At 45.0% G+C, this 25,265-nt stretch overlaps 1 protein-coding gene across 1 annotated transcript in view; it reads right to left on the bottom strand.

Moving 5' to 3' along the window:
* Positions 1 to 25,265, bottom strand: part of LOC126475707 (ras-related GTP-binding protein C) — a 114,873-nt gene that overhangs the window by 65,099 nt on the left and 24,509 nt on the right. Inside the window, exon 2 of the mRNA XM_050103487.1 lies at positions 5,815 to 5,975. Coding sequence (XP_049959444.1) covers positions 5,815 to 5,975 — 161 coding nt within the window. The remainder of the gene's footprint in view (positions 1 to 5,814; positions 5,976 to 25,265) is intronic.

Here is a 25,265-nt window from a genome sequence, read left to right as displayed (position 1 = left end):
TTATGGGGTGTGATGGTAACTGAAACTTCCCCCAACTTGTCACAAGCAAGTAACGTTCGTGACTGGGCAGAGGATGCCGTTTTTATCAATACTGACCGAGAGCGCATTTTGGACAAGCCCTCCACCTCCCCAAACTTGTCCTCTAAATACTCTAAGAAGAATTGAGGCTTTGTTGACATGAAAGACTCCCCATCGTACAAACTAGGAAGCGGGGCGAATAAGTGTCACTGCCATCCTCAGCCTTACACTCCTCCCACAGTGTGGCCAGGGAGGGGAACATTTTGTGATCGTACTTCTGAGCGTTGAATTGAACCCGAGAACGCTTAGAGACTGCTGGCGACTGCCCACCATCAAGAGGTGATGTACCACGCTTCATTACAGGTCATCTGCCCTGATGCCACCTACTCTGACCAAGGGCCCTCCCCACGGGCGCCACCCAGCCGTGGCAAGGGCCACCTGGCAGGATGACCATTGCCGGGAGTCCCGATGCCCCAGGGAGATAGGCATCTACTCCTTGGCATACGTGGGGAGTTAACAGCGCACGCATCAGCAGAGCGATCCCTGTGTTGTCAGGGGGCTACAACTAACAGGGTACATGGCAGCCCCACCACAACGGACTGGCTTCCATGTTGGATATCATGGTGCAAGCAAGTCCATGGTCGTCATCTCTGCAAAAAGCAACACTGCACAGTGCATAGTGGAAATTGTACCCAGGAATGTATCCTCGCCCAAGAGATGGAGAGTGAGCGGGACAGCAATACGATGACGAGAAAGCTGGCTAAAGGCCTCAATGCACGATGGACGCAATGCACCATGTAAGGCACCCTTCCCCAATTAGCTCGCTCTTCGGAAGACTTTGGAAATATTGTGGTCAAACCCGAGAGGGGACCGTTACATATAGGTCGAAACGTTTGAGACTCCTTTTAGTCACCTCTTATGACAGGCAGGAATACTGTGGGCCTACTATAACCCCCGAACCCACAGGGGGCACCCAGTAAATATGGAGTACAATAGCATGATCCACACTCCAAAAGATGTAGGCTAGGCAGCATTGAATGTTAAGCTTTCGCATGCAGGTAGTCTTTGGTTGACAAATATGTGGCAGCCAATTTGCTTTTCGTCAAAGAAGAGCACAAAAAAATTGGGATTTCACTATGTCCAAGTGCTTGGTACCAAAACACAGTTCTGGGTCAGGATAAATCGTGGCAGGATGACAAAAATGTTGTACTCAAGTTTTTGCAGCAGATAATTGGAAGCTATGGGAAAGATTCAAAGTGGGGCCCTTCAGATATATCATCCTTTCAAGCAGTTTGCAGAACATGTTGGTCACTAATCAGTCAGTAGCTGTCGATGGATGTTTGGTTTTTTCCTGGTTTACAGGTTGGTGTGATGACACTATCTCTCCACTGTAAAAGAAAAACATCATCTTGAAGATAAAGTTAAAGACCTTAAGTAGATGGAGCCTGTTAATCACATTCAGATTTTGGATCATCTGATTATGAATCAAATCAGGTCCAGGGCTGTATCATGTGACAAGAGTTTGAAGCAGTTCCCAGTCATTATATAATTCATTATGGGGATAAAGTATAGGGGAATGTCAACTTATCTTTTGCACATTTGAAAGGGAGCAAAGTAAGGGGAGTCAACAATGTTGCAGTGGGTCATGAACTGTTCAGCAGTAAACAATGCATCATTAGATTTACCACCAAAAGGGGGAGACCCAGAACACTTGTTTACCTTTGACGGCCTAGTAAACTACAGAGCATGACCACACCTGGGATGACGGCATTTATGTTTCCAAGGAGGAGACATAGTGTTGCCAGCATTTCTTCTCACTGTGTTTTATTATGTAGTGAGTCATTGCACACAGATGCTTAAAAATGATGAGGACGTTCTGTGAAGGTTGCGCTTGAGACACTGCATAGCCCTTCAATGATCCCGAATAGCTATTGTAATGTTGTTAGTCCCACTTGGCACCAGTCACCAGTTTAGAAGGCCTGTAGAAAGTGGGTTAATAATTCCAGCAACACATGTGATTGAGTCAGAGACGTCTCACACAACCACGTCAAGGCAACCAGGTGGAGGAGGGCAACTAATGGCAGAGGTTCATAACTGCCAGTTGGCCTTCAGGAGAGCCCAACGTGGAAATTGGTCCATTGAGTGCTTTCAAGTAAATAGAAAGGTCACTGAGACGTGGTCACAGGCAAAAAGTTCATCATGTAGCAAAGCCACACGATTGGAGATAGAGATCATAATGTTGATAGCCAAGAAGGTGCTTTGGGTATCACGTAAAAGGACAGATTACCATCGCTGAGTAGACAGATCAAGGTCGGAACAAAGTTCATTAATCAAAAGGTCACTACTAAATGATGATGTGTGGCCCCTGCCTCCACCCACAGGAGAAAGTACACATCGAAGTCCCTAAACAAACAGGAGGAAAGGGAAGGAGAGTTTTCAGATTAAGGTGGCCATCTTCAGGTAAGTATGTGCCCTGCTCCAACGCCTATGTGAATCAATGCCAATACCACTGGGACAGCATACAAGAGACATACTTTCTCCAAGCTAAAAAATGTGAGAGATGATCTGAGACTAAGTTCCTGGATTTTGTATTCCTTAATACAGGTAACATTTCTGGGATCAGGGAGGGTAGCCATCTCTACATTCGACACAAGAAGGTGGTAGCTCACAAGGCGAGTTTTCTTATATTGGCCAATCAAGTCGGCACACATTCGGTTTTTTGCATGGGGAAGACATATACCCGAAGCATTGGCATTTAAAGCACTGAATCAGGGGTGGAAAACATGGCTTCACATCACAATGACAGACCACAATTCTGACTCTCACAGGAAGAAAATCTTCCTCAAAAGTAAAGATGAGTACTCTAGTGTCAATCTTGACATACAAGATTACGGAGTAGACCCATCTCTTCTTCATCTGCTTGCAGCATTAAGGACCGGTGAAAAATTAAACCCAGTACCAAGGGTCATGCTCTTATGGGGTGTTATGGTAATAGGTTTCCAAAGAGAGTAATACTTCTGTTTTAATAATGACAGAACCACTTCTTTAGTGACTAAGGGAAGAGATTTCTCCAAATATATTTCCAATTTTGTTCTCAAAGGACATCAGCTCAATAGTTAGAATGCAGCCTCAAGCAGTCTGGTTGTAAACCAAGACCTGGAGGAAGTATGTTACTGCAACTTGCTTATTTTTGCTTTCCTCCTACAGCATGGCCAAGAAAGATAAGTTAATAATGGCCATAATAATCTGCACTGAATAGTTCAGCTCTGTTTGAAGAGATGGAGTGTTATAGCCACCAAATGATAACTTTGGTCTTTTTACTGTGCCAAATATCTGCCATTCCGTCTACTCTGAGCGGCGACTCTTCTCCACAGGTGCCATCCAGCCAGAGCAATGGTCACAGGGCTCGATGGGCATTTCCCAGGGTCTAGTTGCCCCAACATGAACGATGGCACCTATTCTTAGGCAGGTGTGAGAAGGTAATAGCTTGCTCATCAATAGTAGGTTTCCTGCACAGTCAAACATCTGTAAGTGAGCAGGTACCTGACAACCTTGCCACAGGGACTGGCTACCATGCAAGACAATTGAGTGAGCATCACTACATAGCCTGTGCTTGTGTAAAAAAATTTTGAAAAGATAGAGATCGAACCCAGATGTAAGGACTGAACAGAGTTAACCAAAATATGTGGTAAGAGCTATGAGCAAACTAGCTTGTCAGCAGGGAATCTGTCTTGAAGATAAGAAGTTTGAGAAAAGATAAAGTCAGAGAGTAAGACCACAACACAGGAAAGGAAGAAGTACAGTGGCTTGCCAGCCCCATGCTTGATAAACACGTACTCACAAAACAGTTATAAGCCCCCCGGGAGCAAATCAAAAACTGCTACTAGCTAAATCAGTACTGCATTGCTCCATCCGGTGCATGGTAACATACTTAGACCCACCTTGGCATGCTGTTCACATGATGTTCAAGGCGTTGCTGCTCAAGCCAGTCCCATTTCCTGACAAAGGCCCAACTGAGGTCTTCAGTATCTGGTGAGTGTTTCTGTGATGCCATACTGGAAGTTGGACCTGGCCCCAAGTACATTCTGCCACATTCATGTTAGCAGATACTACAGGTACCACGAAGCCATTTTCTATCTCTTGGAGGAAGGTGTTCACAAGATGGGTGCAGTTTGTGCATGCATTATCATTTTGATAGGCAAACCAATGGCCAAAGTGTTGGCTCTACGGTTAGAAAATAGGTTGAAGAATACTGTTCCTATGGTACACAGCCATCAAAGAACATTCGACAGTGATGAGTCATTTGACGTCTGTCCATGATACCAGCCCACAACATGACTGAACCCCTCTTTGCTGGCACTGTAAGACTGCATGCCTACGATGTGACTTGGTATCTGGCTACCTCCATACTATTCTTCAACAGTAATCAGGCATCTGACAAATCTTGCACTTGTCAGTGATCAGGAACTGACACCATTCGTCAACGTCCCATTTTAGGTATTTCTTTACCCACCTTCTTTGCGCACAATAGTGTTGGTGGTGGTGGGGGTTACTATTGCTTGTAATGGATGCCTAGAGACCAAATTGGTCACATGTAGACACTTGTGAACTGTCTGCATTGACATGGTCCTCCCAGATGCCTCCAAAATGACAGCACGTAGTTCAATTTTATTCTCGTCTCACCTAAAAACCATAATTTATATGCAGTGACCAACATCATCTTGCATTACTGACCGCAAGCAAACTCTAGGTGGTAAATTTTTAATTTTTTGAGTCATACGATAGTGCTTCAACATTCAAATGATGATGCTGTGTTGTACATAAATTATGTGAGCAACTTCCTGTGCTGGCAATGCACACAAGATCTACACTTGAAAGGCCACCTGAGGTGTGTTGATAGACAAACAGTGTTTGCAAGTCCCATTTTTCCCATTCAAGATTGAAGATCATCAGTAGCTATCGGAAACACAATGACATACAAAAGAAATCCCTGAAAGGCATAATTCCCTCATTCAAAGGTGAATAAACGTCTCTTGCATAAACCATATAAACCATCATCTAGATCCATTCATGAATATTATGGCTTCAAGTAGTGTCATAGCCTCCTCAAAATTAAGTATTGTCTACATAGAAAATGTGCTATATTGCCAACACCAGCACAGTTGAGGTGAGCATTCAGTATGAAAGCAACCAAGCAGCAGCCTAGATTTTATGACTTAGGTAAGATTAACATTAACCACATTGGCAGAGTAATAATTCACTTCATCATCAAAAATGCTGGTGTTTAAATATTACAAAGGCATCTCTTTCTAGAAAGTGCAATTCAATAATTTAGAACACATTTTTAGCAAACAAACATGACAATACACTAGAGATGTTCTTAAAGATCAGCCCACAATCTTCACCTTTATGAATACTTGTTGATAATATATTTTAACACACACCACCAGGAAAAATGAGAGTGGAAACCATTAAGTTTTTGAACAGCAATACCTAAAATTCCTCCTGAACAAATAATGTTTTACTGCTTTGGACAGAAAGGCTTTGGGAAATCTGTGACCATACTGGCATTGAACAATGAATGGTATAATTTTAATCTTCATCACCAAAATTATTTTACTTCTCTTCACACAATGCGTTTCAGGACAACCCCAACATCAGCCCTATTAAAATCAATACACAGCATCCTGTTTTTCACTACTCCACATCGTTTGTACTTCATTTTTGTTTTCATAATGAAAACATGCATGAATTAGTATGTTAATGTTACTGCTGATAATTTATTTTATTTCTCACCTCCGAAGGCCCATCAGCAATATTCTCGGTTTCTGCTCACCAGCCAGAGGGCCTGGGGGACCATCGCCATCCTGGTCGAAGGGACCATATCCAAAATCTTTAGGAAATGAACCAACGTCATACCCTGGAGCATATTGGTCATCTTCATCTTGTTCATACGACTGTAAACAAATGGTGGATCACTTAGCTTCCTTAAAGCACACATGACCACAGCAAGACAGATAGTTCCATTAACTAACCATCCGATTACTTTTAAAACATCTTACATAATTATATAATACTTTTAATTGTACCTTACAAATTTTATTGTTGAAAATTTTTTGGGTGGACTTAACTCTCCTTATAACAAATTCATCATATGCTGTTGACTAACTGTTCTTACTATGTGTGAGAAGTGGAAAAGTGTGGTAAAGACTGATGTCTTCTGTATGTATTCTTAAATCTGATTTCAATAAAATACATTTAGTAAGCCAAAACATGACAATAACTATTTCTTTTATTTCAAACAAGAAAGCTGATATGCAGGAATTTTATAACATAAAACACATTTCGTTCTTTTGGCATCTAACCAGGACACCAGAAATCAGAATCTTATGGAGAACAATAGTGAATTGTGGAACAGTAAGAGCAACATTAGACGGCTAATGGGAAGTAAGGCAGATGTGAAATAACAGAAAGATTTTAAAAAATGAAACAGACAAAATTAAGAAAATCAAAGACAAATAAACTGGATTACAAACCATGACCAACAAATAAACAATGAGAAGGGTGATTTCAGACAGGAAGTTCAGACCAAGGAAATGTAGTACTCGGCTAGGAGGATACATGAAAACCCTTTTTATTAAACTGACTAAGGTAGTCCAATGGGGTGATAAAATGTAAGTAAATAAAATACTGCAGGTAAACCTATTTGTTGTTAACAGGAATAATGATAACTGCTTTACATAATACAAATAAAACAGTTTCCTGTGTCAGTCACTTATTTATTTTGCTGTTATGCATTTCAATAGTTCACACCATCATCTTGTATTTGTATTTATCAATAATCACAGCCATTATAATGCCGTCCTTTATGGACGAAATATTCATTTGTGCTTTACATAATCATAGAACAGTTCATCATTAGCAAATGTACAAAAGCTTACCTGTTTCTTAGTAAGCCCATTAATTGCGAGTTGTAAATGGATTAAAATTAAACATGAAAGCATCATCAACTAGCACAGTTTAAAACTAAACAGTCAAAATCGTGTAACTTTCGAATAATCCATATAAATCATGGAACATAGAAAAGCAGTTTATGTCAAATTCCTGGGTATATTTCAGGAAAAAAATTTAACCTAGTCTTCTGTTATAAGCTACTTGGCAAGAAAGCTAAACAGTCTTGCATTTGCAATGACAATGTTGTCTCACAAAAGTGATGTGGACACCAGGAAAGTTGTTTACCACAGCTATTGTGAATCAATGGTAAGATATGGAACAATCTTTCAGAGGAATGCAAATAATGTAAATAGCATATTATTACTTCAACAAAACTATTATTAGAAATATGTGTAATATTACACCTATAGATTTATGCCAACCTTTATTCCAGGATCTAAAAATTTTAAGTATTCAATGCATTTACATTTATGAACTTTACGCATACGAACTCAGAATTATTTACACAAAACCATTTTCAATATATCTATGACATAAGAAACAAAGATAATTTCATGTGTCCAACTCACGGGGTAAAACTCTCCACCCAGACTCTTCAGCAAATCGCCATGAAAATTTATGGTAAATTAAAAGCGAAAAAACCTTCACAGTACGAAACTAGATTTAATGAAGACAAAATTACACACTATTTTAGTGCAAAATGTTGTTATTCACTCACATAATTTTTAAATGATGATTAAGGTTTCTTTGTAGAGGAATGAAAAATAGCTTTGTAATGATTTCTGTAAATTAAAATTTTTATTTCTTATCTTCTTCTTCAGTTCCATTATTTATATTGACAAATCTCTTGTGCTTTAAATTAATGATTTACACAATTATGTAAATAATGAGAAAGCAATAAAATTCTGATTCTTTCATATGCCAAGTCATTAAAGGATTGTCACCAGAAAATGTTGAGCTTTTGCTAACTTGTTCTTTTATTAACGAAACTCTGTGCCTGTGTAACTGGCCTCTTGTTAATGGTATTAGTGTGTCTAATGCAAGATTAAGGCATTATCACATTATTTGTGTGAATACCGAAGTGAATTAAGGTCAAATTCTTCACAAGTGTTGGTGAAAGTAGGCAGTCCATAATGAAACTAAACTACATTATCCAAATACAATTAATTATAAGACGAATTATACTGTTTGAAAGAATATCTAAGTTCACTGGATTACGATCCAACATACGCTTTCAAGACTATGTCTTCAAGAAGTAAAAACACAGATGAAAAATGTAAAACTGAATAAAAAACATTGATTATGTAGTGTATGACTTCGTACTCAATGGAAACGAGAGATGGGCTTCAGAGGAGTGCAGAAATTGTCATCATAGGAAAGTTGGACAGGAGCAGAAATGACTAGCAAACACAATAACACAATAAACAAAGATTTACTTAACTTGTCTCTCTCCAAATATAAGACGACTCATTATAAATAATGCAACAAGATACAGAATCCAGCTCTTAAAATAGCAACTTGCTGTCCTAAGCACAGACAATTGTGTCATCTTGAAGTGGCTCAGAGCACGAGTCAGGTGAGTCGCAACTGCCGGCTATCCTACATCATGGTGGCTGAGGGCACTCATAGTCCTATGCCACTGTAGTCATGGTTCAGTGGGCATAATCAACTTGGTCCACTGGATCCCACACAATCATTATAGGCACTGGACAGAAACTTGCAATTCTGTTGCCAACTGTGATACACCAGTAGACTGGTAACAATATATTATACAACAGTTTATATACCAATGTGAGATATATAGCCCAGCAACGATGACAGCGTATTAGTGAAATGGATCACACATGGTGCTGATGCTTCCCAAGTAGTGGACACACAATCCCACTGCCTGCTGCATATGACCAGTTGAATCTCACAAGTTGCTTCAACTCCAGTCATGCATTCTCAGTGAATCAATGTCCTTGCAGGCTAACCAAGGCACTCCTTTTCAGCCTCTTCAGATTAAGCCTTAGCATACTTACTGCTGGGAAGTGCAATCTTGCTGAAACTGGGTGATTTATAGTGGATACTGCACCCTCACAGGGGGTAATGTGGAATTTTCCCATTATATGAAGATCAACAATGAGGACACATTAAATGCAATGAAGCACGCAGAAAAAGAGGCTCTTCACAAGGACAATACAGCTCCTCCAGCCATCACCAATCGATATCCCATGACCCACAGAAAACAGCAGTGGTATCAGTTTATGCAAATTTGTTAAATTCAGGTTACACTGAGTTTTCAGAGAACAAAGGATCTTTCAGCTCTCTTAAGACACATACAATCCACTGTCTTGGAGCCTCTCCCAGTGTCTAGTTTCCTACAGCCTCTTACTGAATTTTTGTAATGGAAAGGCACCAGTAGTTGTTAAGAGACAAACCACCGCCAATTTTATATTAAAGAGTATAATTTAATAATACATTCAAATTACTTTAATATATAGGTTACTTTATTGCTTTGGGGTGGGATATTTGAACACTCTAGCATATCACAGAACTTCAAATTATTTTTTAAAAAAATACATAAATTATTGATGGTGGAAGCATCAGTAGCTGATAACAGTACTTGGTAGGCAGATAATCAGTAGCTGATACTATGTAATAATGTGTTTGTTTATGAAATTATCTCCTGTACAGTCAATGGCATTCTGGAAATCACATTTCAGATTGTCCTTAAAGAGAGGAGAAGGCACTACGTTGATGATCTGAGATGCACTAACAACAATGATATCTTTTCATCAATGCAAAACTATTTTTTTTTCTGTGTACTGCAATATTTCATTGCCATTGCTTCAGCATCATCAAACACTTGTAGAATGATGCAAGACACTTAAATTCTCTTTTCATCTTGAAGGCAAACATCAGGATAAAATCACCTTATAAGATTACTTCACATTGATTTTGGTCTGTCATTCCAATTCCTCCTCCTGCTTCATTTATTTTAGTTCTCCTGAGTGCCAGCTCCACCAACATGTGAGTTATTACACTCTGATTTTATTTTCTTCCAGGACAGAAGCAGTGAAAGATCATTCAGTATGCCTTCGAGCACATCAACAGAATATCTGAGGCTTGTATTTTAAGTTTCTGCCTTTTTTCGGTACACTTTTCGAGAGATGCTAGTCCAATCCATTTCTCCAGGAGTGGGTCAGCTGCACTAGAGAGTATAAGATTATCACCCACTGAAGGAACTATCTAATACTTTACAGCTTCTGGATTCTATGGAACAAGTCCAGTTTTACTAAACACACACTGCAGAAATGTAGTTACTGTGCACTCGGTCGGTATCTCCTGTAGCAACATATTTCCCTCAACAACGATTGGTTCATATGACATGCCCATAAGTTCAAGAAGTTTAGTAACACTGAGAAGATGTGCTACAAGTGTCATATCATTTTCATTGTAAAATTTGCTATTATGCAAAGTAAGATGTGATCCATGACCATCTATAAACATAACAGCTGATAACAATATTTTCGTTCCTAGGAAAAATGTGTGAAATACTTTTGATATAAATTCCATGGAGGTTCTGTACCACTATAATTCCAATACCACTTGCCAAACTTGGCACTCTAAATTTCTCATCAAGCACAGTACGCTCATAGCTGACATCTCACCAGCAGGTTATGTCTGACACCATAAAGTCACAATGGAGGCATGTAGTATCAGCCATCCCCCTTGGTTCGGTATTAGATCCTATACCCTTTTTATTGTTCGTGAATGATGTATCATCAGTTCTGTCCTACTGCAAATACCAAATGTATTCTGACTATCTCTGGTTGTAGCTAACTGCAAAACCAATAAACATAAAGACAACTATTGAGTTTCTCAATATCGATCTGTGTGCACCATCAAAATAGTTGCAGGATACAGTGTTAAAGCTCAACCCATCCAAAACCCAACTTCTACTGGTTAGTCATCCTAGGCTCATTAGTCTGAAATATTGGGAATCCCTACCATTGGTAACTCTAAATAGGGCAAATATCCACTTCTCTCCTTCAGTAAAGAGTCTAATCATGGTAATAGATGAAAATCTAAATTTGACTGAGCACATAACTGCAGTGTGAAAGAAGGTGTCAGTATCTCTCCATGCACTACAAAAATATAAAATGCTCTCCCCTTTTGACCAGAAAAAAAACTCTGGTCTCTGAACACCATGGAGGTGTACGTAAATGGACCTCGAGTAGAGGTGGTAAGGGGAAGGACTCCAGTTCAGACAGAAGGGATCGGACAAGAACTGCAATCTTAAGCCCTGACCTGAGCTGCCGATGTGGGAGATGAACTGCTGTGGTTAGGAAAAGCAGACGGTTAATTCGGATGCTCTGGAGAGCTACGAATGTTTGCAATGTAACTGGCGATAAGTTGTTGTATAGCAACGGTGGAATTTCCTAAATAATGTAATTCGTCGTCTTTGGGCAGCAATATAAACAGAAGAATATGGATCTATATGAGATCCTTCACTATTTTGTTCACTGGAGAAGAAATTAAGCCCTGAGCGCAAAACACTTGTACTGTTTTTCTTAAGTAAGATGGCTGCAGATTTGTGGTGGTCTGATCTAATTTTTACTAAATGTATAAAAACGTGTTCCGTCTAAGTTTGAGTGAAGTGTAAAAAGAAGAACTGTTATAACTTATCAAGACAATGCACGGATGACTCAAGAGGACAATGGCTATATTAAAGAGCACTCAATGGACATGAAATGGACATAAAAATCTACCATCACTGTAGTACTAAGCACAAGGTACGATACATGTTTTAGTTATAATATATATTTGTTCTGGAAACATTGAATCATTTAGCAGTGCTCATTCCTATCATCTCCTCAGTATTATTTTCAGTTTAATTATGCATTTTGCTAAGATTACAGACACCAAGATCAGCAGTCCAATGTGCGTGTTACATTGACAAAAAGAAAACTGTTTTATCATCTTCTTGCATCAGCTTTAATACTGAATTTCCCTTTTGTGAGATGTTACAGTTGTTTTTTCGCCCATAAGAACTTTCTGGTCCCTTAGGAAATTGTTTTGTCATAACAATAACTTCACGACCGGGTATGATCATATCTACGATCATGAAGTAATTAGAAAGATGATAATGCAATTTCTTAATCAACAGCATGCTAGCTGTGACTGCTTCAAGCCACGAGAAACTGCAAGCAAAGACCATTCACATTTCATAATGCAATATTTTATGACAATGGTCAATCCCTGCTTCTTACGCCAATTGTGATTGATCAAACAGTAAGCGAAATCTCAAATTCCAACTTTTCCATTTAATAACAACTTCACTTTTATTTTGTTACATCACAGCGAGCAATTGTGCACATCTGATCTGCAATGGAGGGACTCCAGCCTCCACCAGTACGCTGGTCACCAGACTCATCCTAAAAGCTCCCGTCGCTAGTCTAACGTCAGAGTGGTGCACTGGGTCGAGTGAACGCAATGCTGAGGGCGCCGTCGAACCATAAACCAGACTCCCATAGTCAATGCGGGATTGGACAAGGGCTCTGTTGAGCTGCACCAGCGTAGAGCAATCTGCACCCCAGTTGGTGTTGCTCAGGCAGTGGAGAACATTGAGGTGCTGCCAGCACTTTGGCTTAAGTTGACGAAGGTAAGGAAGCCAAGTCAATCAGGCATCGAAAACCAGTCCTAAGAATTGATATGTCTCCACTACAGTGAGTGAATTGTCATTAAGGTAAAGTTCTGGTTCTCGATGAACGGAACGATGCCGACAAAAGTGCATGACAGACGACTTCACAGCTGGAAGCTGGAAGCCATGCCTTGTGAATGGCTCCCTGTAGGCGCTGCTCAGCAACAACAGTACTGGAGGAGCAGTACGAAATGCAGAAGTCATCTGCATAAGGAGAAGCTGAGACCGGAGGCCCTACAGCTGCTGCTAGACCGTTAATGGCTACTAAAAATAGAGATACACTCAATACAGAGTCCTGTGTGACCCCATTCTCCTGGATATGGGGTGAACTATGGGAGGCACCAACTTGGACATGGAGAGAAAGGAGTGACAGGAAATTCTGGATAAAAATCAGGAGTGGGCCCCAGAGACCCCACTCATACAATGTGGCACGGATATGATGTCGCAAGGTCGTGTCGTAAGCTTTTCGTAAATCAAAAAAACACGGCAACCAGGTTTTGGCACCTGGAAAAAGCTGTTTGGATGGTAGACTCGAGGGACACAAGATGACTCCAGGACACAACAGAACTGCCAACTCACCATACGTTCTAGCAGCTTACAAAGAATGTTGGTGAGGCTGATGGGCTGATAGCTATCCACATCAAGCGGGTTTTTACCAGGTCTTAAGGGGACCCGGAGGTGCCTATGCTGCCCATGTTAAAATCACTAAGTTTGAGGAACATTTATGAATAAACTACCAAATAGAAAAATTTGCATTTTTTTTTTTTTTTTTTTTTCATATAGAGTGGTTTAGTATTGCAGTTATGACAGAGGGATTTTGGAGTATCTTTTCTAGTTTCCTTCCAATTGCTTTTTTTTATTAATGACCCAAATTTTTTTTACAAATAATTGCTTTATAATTAAACTGAAATGAAACTACTGAACATATTGCCAAATGGCTGTGTCACAAGGTAAGTTCGACCACTAGGAGTGCTGTAAAAAATTTCATCTCTCTAGCTTGAGTGGATTTTGAGAAAATGTTCCTTATATTCGAAAAATTCTAATTTACGGGAAATGGCTATCAAAGTTTCTCAATACATTCCTGCACTATAGGATGGATTATCAGGGTCTTCTTCTTCATCCTCCAAAAGCTTCCTCTTCTGTCTTCTTTTCTGGCCTGTTGTTCCATCATACTTCAAATGCCTTTCTCTTCTTTCTGCTCCTCTCATCCGTTCTCTGTCAATATTTCTTAGTGCTCGTACAGTGTTCATCCCAGCTGTAAATTCTAATGCTTTCAGAGCTTCACACTTCACACTGTTCCCTTGGTTGTAGGTTGCTGTTGCATCATGAATGCCAAAGTGCAGTGTTTTTATGCTTACAAACACCCTTTTAGGAATCAACTTTCCATCAAATTGTTTACGCTCTCATTAGGATTCTGCGTCTTTCCGTGTAGACATTTGTGTAACAATTCTGGCTGTGCTAAGTCATGAAAAATTGGTTTTATTGCATTTATCACAGCCACTGGCAAACCATGATTGTGATCATAGTCCTTTTTTGCATTATATTTGCACCAGGAATCTTTTGTGCACAGGCTGTGTTGAGGGTATCCACTGAAAGAGGCAGTATGAAGGAACAATGCCCACACTGCTTTTCGCATGTCACTAACATTACTAGTATTTTGCTTTATAGCATACCCATAGTATCTATGTAGACGTTCAATCACCTCATCAGTAAGCCTGCCTCTCCCTCCTATTGTCTTTCCATCACTGAGCTTACTTGAAACCAAAGTTAGTTTGAGCCTTCGAAGCCGTGCACCCGTACGCTTTTGCACATGCCCAATGCATTCCAACTTTTCAACTACAAATTCATTTCCACATGATTTCAGTTCCTCTATAGTCTTGAAACCTTTGGAGTCACCATCCCCAAGGTAGTATTTGTACCTAACGTTGTATCTGGGAACTGAACGTTCAAAAATTTGTTTCACTCCATCCACATCCATTGCTCCACTTGATCCACTAAATTTGCCTCACAGGTTCCACTGTGCTCTCCTTTGATTTTATTTTTGCACCTACAATATTTTGATAATATTGCAACATCTATCACTTTTGCACTATCACCACAAGTAGCAGTTACAACCCCATTCAGGGATTTATGACCCCTTTTTTGCCAGGAACCATCTAATGCCACTAACAAATCCCTAGAACCACCGTTCATTTCTACAGATTCCTCCACTGCTTCCTTCATGGTTTTTTTTTTTTTTTTTTTTTTTTTGTAGGGTTTAAGGGCGCTCAACTGCTGAGGTCATTAGCGCCCAGTCACTGGTGTTAGAGCACAAGGAACCTGCTAAAACTCAAGGGGATGGGGGGACATCAAAAGGACCTGACAAAGATGCAGATGAAATAAGTAAAAAGGTTAAATGTCTTTGGTCAAGCCAGTTAAAGTTATAAAACGCAGAAGACGAGCAGCTGCTCGAGCGTCATCAGCTAAAACATCTGGTAAGGTAGATGGCAGGGACAGGACAACACGAAATTGACTAAAACGGGGATACGACAATAAAACATGGCGCACCGTTAATGCCTGACCACAAGGGCACTGCGGGGCTGGGTCACCAGAGAGCAGGTAGCGGTGGCTAAACCGGCAATGCCCAATCCGCAACCTGGTCAGAAGGACCTCCTCGCGCCGAGATGGTCGGGAGGAAGTTGTCCAAGCAGTTGGGAGCGGTTTTACTGCCTGGAGCTTGTTTCCTTGGAGGGATGACCAAGCATCCCACCACAAGGACACAAGCCTCTTACATACATCCCCGCAAACGTCAGATGACGGGACACAATGGGAGGCTGGCCGAGGCTGGAGGACTGCAGCCTTGGCTGCAGCATCCGCAGCCTCATTCCCAGGCACTCCTACATGTCCGGGGACCCACAGAAAGCTGACAGAACCGCCATTATCAGCGAAAGAATGGAGGGACTGCTGTATTCGTTGAATCAAGGGATGGACCGGATAGGGAGCCCCAAGGCTCTGAAGAGCACTGAGTGAGTCAGTGCAGAGTACATACGATGAATGGCGGTGGCGGCGGGCATACTGAATGGCCTGATGGAGAGCAAAAAGCTCGGCCGTAAAGCTGGAACATTGGTAAAGGAGCCGGTATTTAAAGGTGGCGGTCCCGACGACAAAGGCACAGCCGACACCATCGTCAGTTTTGGAGCCATCGGTGTAAATAAAGGTGTGACCAGCAAGTCGAGCACGAAGTTCGACAAACCGTGAGCAATACACTGCAGCCGGAGTACCCTCCTTCGGGAGTGAGCTGAGGTCGAGATAAATACGAACCGGAGCCTGGAGCCAAGGTGGTGTCGGGCTCTCACCCTCTCTGAAGGTGGTAGGGAGGGCAATATCCAATTGTTGAAGCAGGCGACGGAAGCGGACTCCGGGGGGCAGCAGGGCAGACACATACAACCCGTACTGACGGTCGAGAGAATCGGCGAAGAAGGACTTGTAAGAGGGGTGTTCGGGCATAGACAACAGCCGGCAGGCATACCGACACAGCAGTATGTCGCGCCGGTAGGTCAATGGTAACTCGGCAGCTTCAGCGTAAAGACTCTCGACAGGACTAGTGTAGAAGGCTCCGGTCGCAAGACGTATCCCCCGATGGTGGATGGAGTTGAGCCGGCGTAAGAGGGATGGCCGAGCGGACGAGTAGACGAAGCTCCCATAATCCAGCTTCGATCGGACTATGGACCGATACAAGCGAAGCAGGACAGTGCGATCCGCTCCCCAAGATGAACCGCTAAGAACTCTGAGGACATTAAGGGAACGTGTACAACGGGCCGCCAAATAAGAGACATGTGGAGACCAACACAGTTTCCGGTCCAACGTGAGCCCTAGAAACTTAGTTGTGTCCACGAATGGGAGAACAACGGGACCGAGATGTAAGGATGGCGGAAGGAACGCTTTATATCGCCAAAAGTTGATACAAACCGTCTTCTCTTCAGAGAACCGGAAGCCATTTGCCATGCTCCATGAGTAGAGGCTGTCTAGACAACGCTGGAGGCAGCGCTCCAGGAGGCATGTTCTCTGGGCACTGCAGTAGATCGCGAAGTCATCGACAAAGAGAGAGCCTGAGACATTAGGTGGAATGCAATCCATAATTGGATTGATCGCGATGGCAAAAAGGGCTACGCTCAAGACGGAGCCCTGAGGCACTCCGTTCTCCTGGAGAAAGACGTCGGACAATACGGAACCCACACGTACCCTAAACTTTCGATCCGTTAAAAAGGAATCAATAAAAAGGGGCAGACGACCGCGTAGGCCCCACTTGTGCATAGTGCGGAGGATACCTCCTCTCCAACAGGTATCATAAGCCTTCTCCAAGTCGAAGAACACGGCTACCGTTTGGCGCCTTCGCAAAAAGTTGTTCATGATGAATGTCGACAAGGTCACAAGGTGGTCAACAGCGGAGCGGCGGCGACGAAAGCCGCATTGGACATTAGTAAGTAGTCGTCGAGATTCAAGAATCCAAACTAACCGAGCATTAACCATGCGCTCCATCACCTTACAGACACAGCTTGTAAGAGAAATGGGGCGGTAACTAGAAGGAAGGTGTCTATCCTTCCCGGGTTTGGGTATAGGAACAACAACGGCGTCACGCCAACGCATGGGGACCTGACCTTCGGTCCAGACGCGATTGTAGGTACGAAGAAGGAAGCTTTTGCCCGCCGGAGAAAGGTGTGCCAGCATCTGAACGTGAATGGCATCTGGCCCCGGAGCAGAGGACCGGGACAGTGCAAGCGCACGTTCGAGTTCCCGCATAGTAAAGGGGGCATTGTAAGTTTCCAGATTCAGCGAGTGGAAGGAAGGTCGCCGAGCCTCGTCTGCCTCTTTCCTGGGAAGGAAGGCAGGATGGTAATGGGCGGAGCTTGAAACCTCCGCGAAAAAGCGGCCAAAGGCGTTGGAGACAGCCACAGGATCAACAAGGACCTCATTACCTGAGGTCAGGCCAGGTACTGAGGAGTGGGCCTTAATGCCCGACAGCCGGCGCAGGCTACCCCAAACAACGGAAGAGGGAGTAAAACTGGTAAAGGAGCTCGTGAAAGAGGCCCAGCAAGCTTTATTGCTGTCTTTGATGACTCTACGGCATTGCGCTCGGAGTCGTTTGTATTCAATACAATTCGCCAACGTAGGATGGCGGCGAAAGGTGCGTAAAGCACGTCGTCGAGCACGGATAGCATCCCTACAAGCCTCTTTCCACCAGGGGACGGAAACGCGACGTGAAGAAGAAGTAGTACGAGGTATGGAACGTTCGGCAGCATGGATAATAACAGCCGTGAGGTATTCGACCTGACTGTCACAACTGGAAAAATCGTGGTCCGGAAAGGTCGCCAGGGAGGAGTAAAGTCCCCAGTCAGCTTTCAGTATGTTCCAGCGCGAAGGACGTGGGGATGGGGTGTGGTGCAGGAGACGAACGACGCAGGGGAAGTGGTCGCTCGAATAGGTGTCAGAAATGACATACCACTCGAACCGACGGGCAAGAGTGGTAGAACAGATCGAGAGGTCCAAGTGGGAGTAGGTATGAGTAGAGTCCGAGAGGAAAGTCGGGGCGCCGGTATTGAGGCAGACAAGATTGAGATGGTTGAAGACATCCGCCAAGAGTGAGCCTCTTTGACAGGATGCAGGAGAGCCCCAAAGGGGATGATGGGCATTGAAGTCGCCAAACAATAAGAACGGCGGGGGAAGCTGATCAGGTGCATCATGTCAGCCCGACTAACAGCAGATGACAGAGCGTAGACGGTACAAACTGAAAAAGTAAAAGCAGAAAGAGTAATGCGGATAGCTATTGCTTGGAGTGGGGTGGTCAATGGGATGGGATGGTAATAGACATCGTCCCGAACGAGCAACATGACCCCACCATGAGCTGGGATACCGTCCACAGGGGCGAGGTCATACCGCTCCGAGGTATAGTGGGAAAAGGCAATACGGTCAGTCGGGCGCAACTTGGTTTCCTGGAGACCAAGGACGAGCGGACAGTGCAGGCGGAGGAGCAGTTGTAATTCCTCCCGATTAGATCGAATACCTCTTATGTTCCAATGAAACAACGCCATTGCTAGTCAAAAAGTTGGGGGAACGAGATGGGGAAGAGCTGGTCACCTCGATGGCCGCGGAGGGCCAGGTTGCGAGGCAACAACGCTACAACTGACGGCAGGCAGATCCGGTTCCATCGACTCGTCGCCAGCTGCGGCCGCTGTCCCTGATTGTGTAGGAGGGGCCGCATCATTTGCCGACAAAAGGCCGGCGGAACGCCTGGCAGCAGAGCGTCCCGGCGAAACTGAGGACGGCCGGGAGCAGCGACTCACGGATGAAGCGTCAGATGAAACGCGCCGGGGTGGAGAGGGGGATAGAGACTTCTTCTTGGAGGCCTTCTTGGAAGGCCGAGGAGGCACAGGGATGGTGGGCTGGACCCGAAGAAGGTCCTCACGCGCGGGGTCCGTTTTGGAACGCCGGACCTCGGAAGCTGGGGTCCGGAACGTTTCCCCAATGGACGCCTGAGAAGAGGATCGCTTCTCAGGTGGCGTGGGGGGAGGAGGAGGAAGGGTGGCCCCTTGGGCAGGGGGGGTGGGGGCCGCGGTGGAGGAGGAGTTGGAAGGGAGGGATTTGGGAGGCGGAGGCAGAGCCCCCTGATGGGCAGAGGAGGCGGAGGGGGGACAGGATAGGGGTGAGGATACAGCGGAAGGAGTGGACACAACTGAGGCAAACGAAGTGGCCAGTGACACGGGATGAAGGCGGTCATACTTCTTCCTGGCCTCAGAATAAGAGAGCCGATCCAAAGTTTTGATTTCTTGTATCTTTTTCTCCTTCTGATAGGCGGGGCAGTCTGGGGACCTAGGCGAGTGGACGCCAGGACAATTAGGGCACCGAGGTGGTGGGGTGCAAGTATGTTCCTCACGAAGAGGACGTCCACAGTCGCCACAAAGGGGCTCAGCCTCACACCGGGACGACATGTGCCCAAAGCGCAAACACCTAAAACAGCGCATAGGAGGCGGGACGTAAGGTCGCACGTCGCACCGGTAGCACATCACCTTTACCTTCTCCGGGAGAACGTCCCCCTCGAAGGCGAGGATAAAGGCCCCGGTGTCGATGCGACGGTCTTTGGGGCCGCGCTGGACTCGCCGGACGAAATGCACGCCGCGGCGCTCCAGGTTGGCCCTGAGCTCCTCATCAGATTGTAGCAGGAGGTCACGATGAAAAATAACCCCCTGCGTCCTATTTAGTGCCAGATGTGGGACAATGGAGACTGGGATGTCCCCTAGGCGGTCGCACGCCTGGAGTGCCGCCGATTGTGTGGCAGAGGTGGTCTTGATAAGAACGGACCCTGATCGCATCTTGCTGAGAGCCTCGATTTCCCCGAAGACGTCCTCAATGTGCTGAACAAAGAACATGGGCTTGGAGGTGGCGAACGTCCCCCCATCTGTTCGAGAACAGACCAAATAGTGGGGGAAGTACTTCGCCCCAAGCCGGCAGGCCTGTCCCTCCTCCCATGGAGTGGCCAAGGGGGAAAGGGCAGGAGAACCAGAACTAGAAACGGTACCTTTTCTTTTGGAAGACTCGGCCGCAGAGCGACCTGATACGTGTTGACGTTTCATGTGCGAAACGTCCGCCCCGATACCACCCACTCCGACCAGGGGCTCTCCCCACGGGCGCCACCCAGCCGCAGCAAGGGCCACCTGGCAGGATGACCATTGCCGGGAGTCCTGATGCCCCAAGGAGACGGGCATCTACTCCTTGGCCAACGTGGGGAGGGTGCAGCTCAGGTATCGGCAGTACGATCCCTGTGTTGTCAGGGGGCTACAACCTAGAGGGTACATGACGACCCCACCACAACGGGCTGGCTACCGTGCTGGATTTCTGGTGCCATGGAAAGTCCATCATGATCGCTGGTGCAGATGGAGATGCACTATGGGCGTAACTTGGACAACCCATCAGGCGTTTAGGCCCAATTTGAGGAATAATGGGTATGGTGACAACGCCGGTGCAATGCTGAGTGCCAAGGTCTTAGTGCACTTAGGACCAGTGGTACACCATGTAAGGTGTCCTTCCCCAAAAGGCTCGTACTTCCGTAGAATTTTGAAAAATGGAGGTCAAACCCCAAGGGGGACCATCACATTAAGGCCAAAACATTTGAGACTCCTTTTAGTCGCCTCTTACGACAGGCAGGAGTACCTCGGGCCTATTCTTACCCCGGACCCGCAGGGGGCTCCTTCATGGTTTTCAAAGCCACATCTTCAACAGAGGATCCTACCAGTTCACAGTAGTACACAAATTTGCTTGGAGGCGATGGCAAGTTCGTAATACCACAAAACAGTTTACCAGCAGCAGACCCTTTTCCAATGGATCGAAGACCATACACAAGTCGAACATTCACATCAAACACTCTAGATCGTCCATTTTCACCAAAGAGACTGGCATGTGAATTGTAGAAAGTCACTTGATACTTGCAACATGCACAGATTATCTTCATCTCACAAGCTAAACCAAAGTGCTTTGTTATCTCTAGTCCCACTCCTACACTTGAACACATTTTGCACAGAACACTTTCTTTCAGCACAGAAGATAATAATCCAATATTCAGTACTTCGTTAATATCATCACTGTCACTAACATATTCCCGAAATCTGTCACTTCCACCAGTCAGCTTCTTGCTAGAAGATGTCCATGGCTATGGCCGGCCATGTGTTGCTTAGCAGAAGAACGCACTGTTTCAGTAATTGTAGTATCGCAACTTGGTATTAGTGTTAATTTTCTTTTCCCTACGTTCTTACTCTTCTTATATACACAGTTACTAAAATGTGGCATCGTAACCAGAACAACGCTTTACACAAGAAGTATAATACTACCAACAACAGGCGCAACACTGAACTAATTCGAAACGGTAAACAGCAAAGACGATGTTCCGCGCTCTTAGCACTTCATTTGTCACAGAAAACAATGTAGCCAACCCTTGCACACTCGCTGTATGCGTAACATAAGGTGCTGTATGCGTAACAGGCCGAGAAAATACCAAGCAGTTCGCCAGGAAGTCACGAGAGGGTGTTAGATGCATTCAGCGGCCGCCCATTTCCTCTGCAGGCATGGGGGAAAATGGTAATAACTCCACTTCTAGGGCGAGTAGAACAATAATTTAAAGTTTACATTAAAGAGGAATGTTCCAATTAATTTTCGGTAGGGGTAAAAAAAGTCATAATTTTTTGGATTTGACCACCTCCGGCTCCCCTTAACACTAGAACAATGGTGCCCTCTCGCCATTGCAATGGAAAGGTGCCATCGCACCAGATCTGGTTGAAGATGGTTGGTTTAAAAGAGGGAGGAAGGGACCAAACTATGAGTTCATCGGTCCCTTGTTCCTAATACAACAATGCCACAAGTGTGAGAATAAAACAGACGAGACATATAACACAAAACGGAAAGAAAGGAAAAGCCACAAGAATGAAGGAAAGGTAACGAACACTAAAAGGAACAAAAGAGGACAAGAAAACAACAGAGAGATGCTAGAAACAGAAGAGAGTAAAACAAGAAAGCAATTACAATGGCTGGATGACCACGAGAATAAAAAGGAAAAGCCAGCCACTCTGGAACACATTGAAACCTCCACCCTAAAAGCACTAGGATGGAAGACAGAGAGGGACAAAGGACATGTGCTAACACTTAGATCAAATGATAAAACCCACACTCACAAATAAAACATAAAACTAAATCAGCCAATGAGGCGTTGTCAGATAAAATGAGCAGCATCAAGTCTGGTAAACCAAGATTTCGTCGCTGGGCAGTCAAAGTGGGACAGTGCACCAGAATATAGGCCACTGTCAACTGGGTGCTGCACCGACAATGAGGCAGGTCCTCACTGCGCAAGAGGTACCCGTGTGTCGCCTAAGCATGGACAACGCGGAGCCGGCAGAGGACAACTGATTCCCTGCGAGAGGCCTGCATGGAAGACTTCCACACATTCGTAGTCTCCTTAATGACATGTAGTTTGTTGTGTGTACTGTTATGCCTTTCTGTCTCCCAAAGCCAAACATTCTGCAGGGTAAGTCAGAACGCATGTCAGATTCAGAGATGCCCATCTCCAGAAGCTGTTTCCGCGTAGCCTGTTTGGGCAGCCTGTCGTCAAGTTCGTTGTCTGGGATGCTGACATGTCCTGGGGTCCACACAAACATCACAAAAGGACAGGACCATTCCAAGGCATAGACAGCCTCTTGAATGGATGGTTGGTTGGTTGTTTGAGGTTTAAGGGACCAAACAGCAAGGTCATCAGTCCCTTGTTTCAAATAGGCTCCATTCCGCTAATGGGACATCTCAGTAAAGTCAGAACAATAAAACGGAAAAAGGGAAAAACGTAAAAGGGCAGTCACGTTGTCATTGGTAAAAAAACAAAATAAGGGAAGTCGGCAAGAGAACGAACCCAACACTATGCTGAAGCAGCATAGGCAAGACCACCTGTGACTTAAAAGGTATAACTGCTATAATGTAAAAAGTACGTATGGGAATGGAAAGACTAACCAAGCCTTAAAAAAAAGGGTAAAAACAGAGTAAAAGGGGAAGAAAAGAGGATTCCGGTCAGGGAGGTGAATCGGGACTCTCCGAACACTGCCTACAGTGGGAGACACCCAAACACTCACTCACCGCCCTGCCCCAACACCAGAGAGAGATTAAAAACCTTAAAACTGAGAATAAAAACCACTGTCCCGAAGGTAACCGAGAACCAGAGAGACCATCCGGGAATCGTCAGCCAACATCAAAGGTAAAGTGGGGGGGGGGGAGTCTGTACTTAGCACGTAGAGCCAAAAGAAGGGGGCATTCAACCAAAATGTGGGCTACTGACTGGAAGGCTCCACAACCACATAGTGGGGGTGGCTCATCACGCAAAAGAAAACCATGGGTCAGCCTGGTATGGCCAATGCGGAGACGACACAGTGTGGTCGAGTCCTTTCGGGAGAGGCGAAAGGAAGAACGCCACGGGCCCGGTGTCACCTTAATTGCACGAAGTTTATTAGACCGGGGAGTAGCCTCCCAAGAATTGGCCCATGACTGTGCGAAGTAGGATTTAATGTGAAGCCGTAAATCCACTGCAGGAGGGGTTACAGAAAACGGGGGGTAAGTAACTGCTCCCCCAGCCAAACGATCAGCGAGCTCATTACCCGGGATACCCACATGGCCAGGGACCCAAAGGAAGTCAATGGAACAAGCAGGACGGTGAATATCAGCGAGATGGTCATGGATGGCAGAGACCAAGGGATGGCGCGAAAAACACCGGTCAATAGCAAGAAGGCCACTCATCGAGTCCGTACATAACAAAACGCGGTTGTGTTGGGATTGTTTAATACAGGTAAGGGCCTGGGAAATTGCCATCAATTCCGCAGTAAACACCCCACATGTAGGTGGCAGCAGATGACTTTCCGTTCCAACAGAGGACGTGAAGGCATACCCAACATGATCAGCAGATTTAGAGCCATCAGTGTAAAAAACAACAGCATCCCGAAACTCCCATAAAATTTGGCGGAAAAAGAAACGGAACACCACCGGGGGGATGGAATCTTTCGGACCTCGGCGGAGATCCATCCGAATTCGAGGCCAAGGAACTAACCAAGGAGGGGTGGAGGGGAGGGAGCGAGGAAGACAGGAAAAGAAGGAAGCTGAAAATCACGGCAAAGAGACGCAAGGCGCAGCCCAACCGGTGCGGGAGTCGGGTGGGCGACATCCATGGTCTGGGAACAGGATAGAATAGGAAGGATGAGTGGGAGAGGAACGGATAGTGAGGGCATAAGACACCAGAAGCTGGGACCACCGAACAGAAAGGGGGGGGATCCCAGCTTCAACCAGGAGACTATCAACAGGGCTAGTAGGGAAGGCACCGGTGGCCAAACGAATACCACGATGGTGGACTGGATCCAGCACGTGCAGTGTGGAAGGAGCAGCTGAACCATAAACTTGACAACCACAGTCCAAGCGAGACAGAACTAGAGCACGATAAAGACGGAGGAGGAGGGAACGGTCCGCACCCCAAGAGGAGTGGGCACGGAAGCGAAGGACATTGAGTTTACGGAAACATCCTACCTTCAGGAGTCTGATATGGGGCAGCCAAGTGAGCTTGTTGTCGAAAAGAAGACCCAAAAAACGAAACTGTGGGACCACAGGCAATCTTTGTGCAGCGAGATAGAGCTCTGGATCAGGGTGATCGTAGTACGGCGACAGAAGTGGACCACTCGCGATTTTAAAGGAGAGAATTGAAACCCGTGTGAGAGGGTCCATGCAGAGGCACACCGTATAGCTACCTGGAGCTGCCGTTCTGCAGATGCCATCGAGGAGGAACTAACCCAAATGCAGAAATCATCCACATACACGGCAGGGGTGAACAAGGGACCGACAGAGGCCACAAGTCCATCGATAGCAATGAGGAAAAGAAGGACACTCAAGACAGAACCCTGTGGGATGCCCGTCTCCTGGGTCTGTGGAGAACTAAAAGCAGTACCAACTCGGACTTTGAATGACCGATGGATCAGGAACTGGCGGATAAAAATCGGGAGTGGGCCCCAAAGACCCCACTGATGAAGGGTAAGTAAGATGCGATGGCGCCAGGCCGTGTCATAGG

The sequence above is a fragment of the Schistocerca serialis genome, chromosome 1 (assembly GCF_023864345.2).
Source record: "Schistocerca serialis cubense isolate TAMUIC-IGC-003099 chromosome 1, iqSchSeri2.2, whole genome shotgun sequence".
Classification (NCBI taxonomy): domain Eukaryota; kingdom Metazoa; phylum Arthropoda; class Insecta; order Orthoptera; family Acrididae; genus Schistocerca; species Schistocerca serialis.
This window is presented reverse-complemented; position numbering and strand designations above follow the sequence as displayed.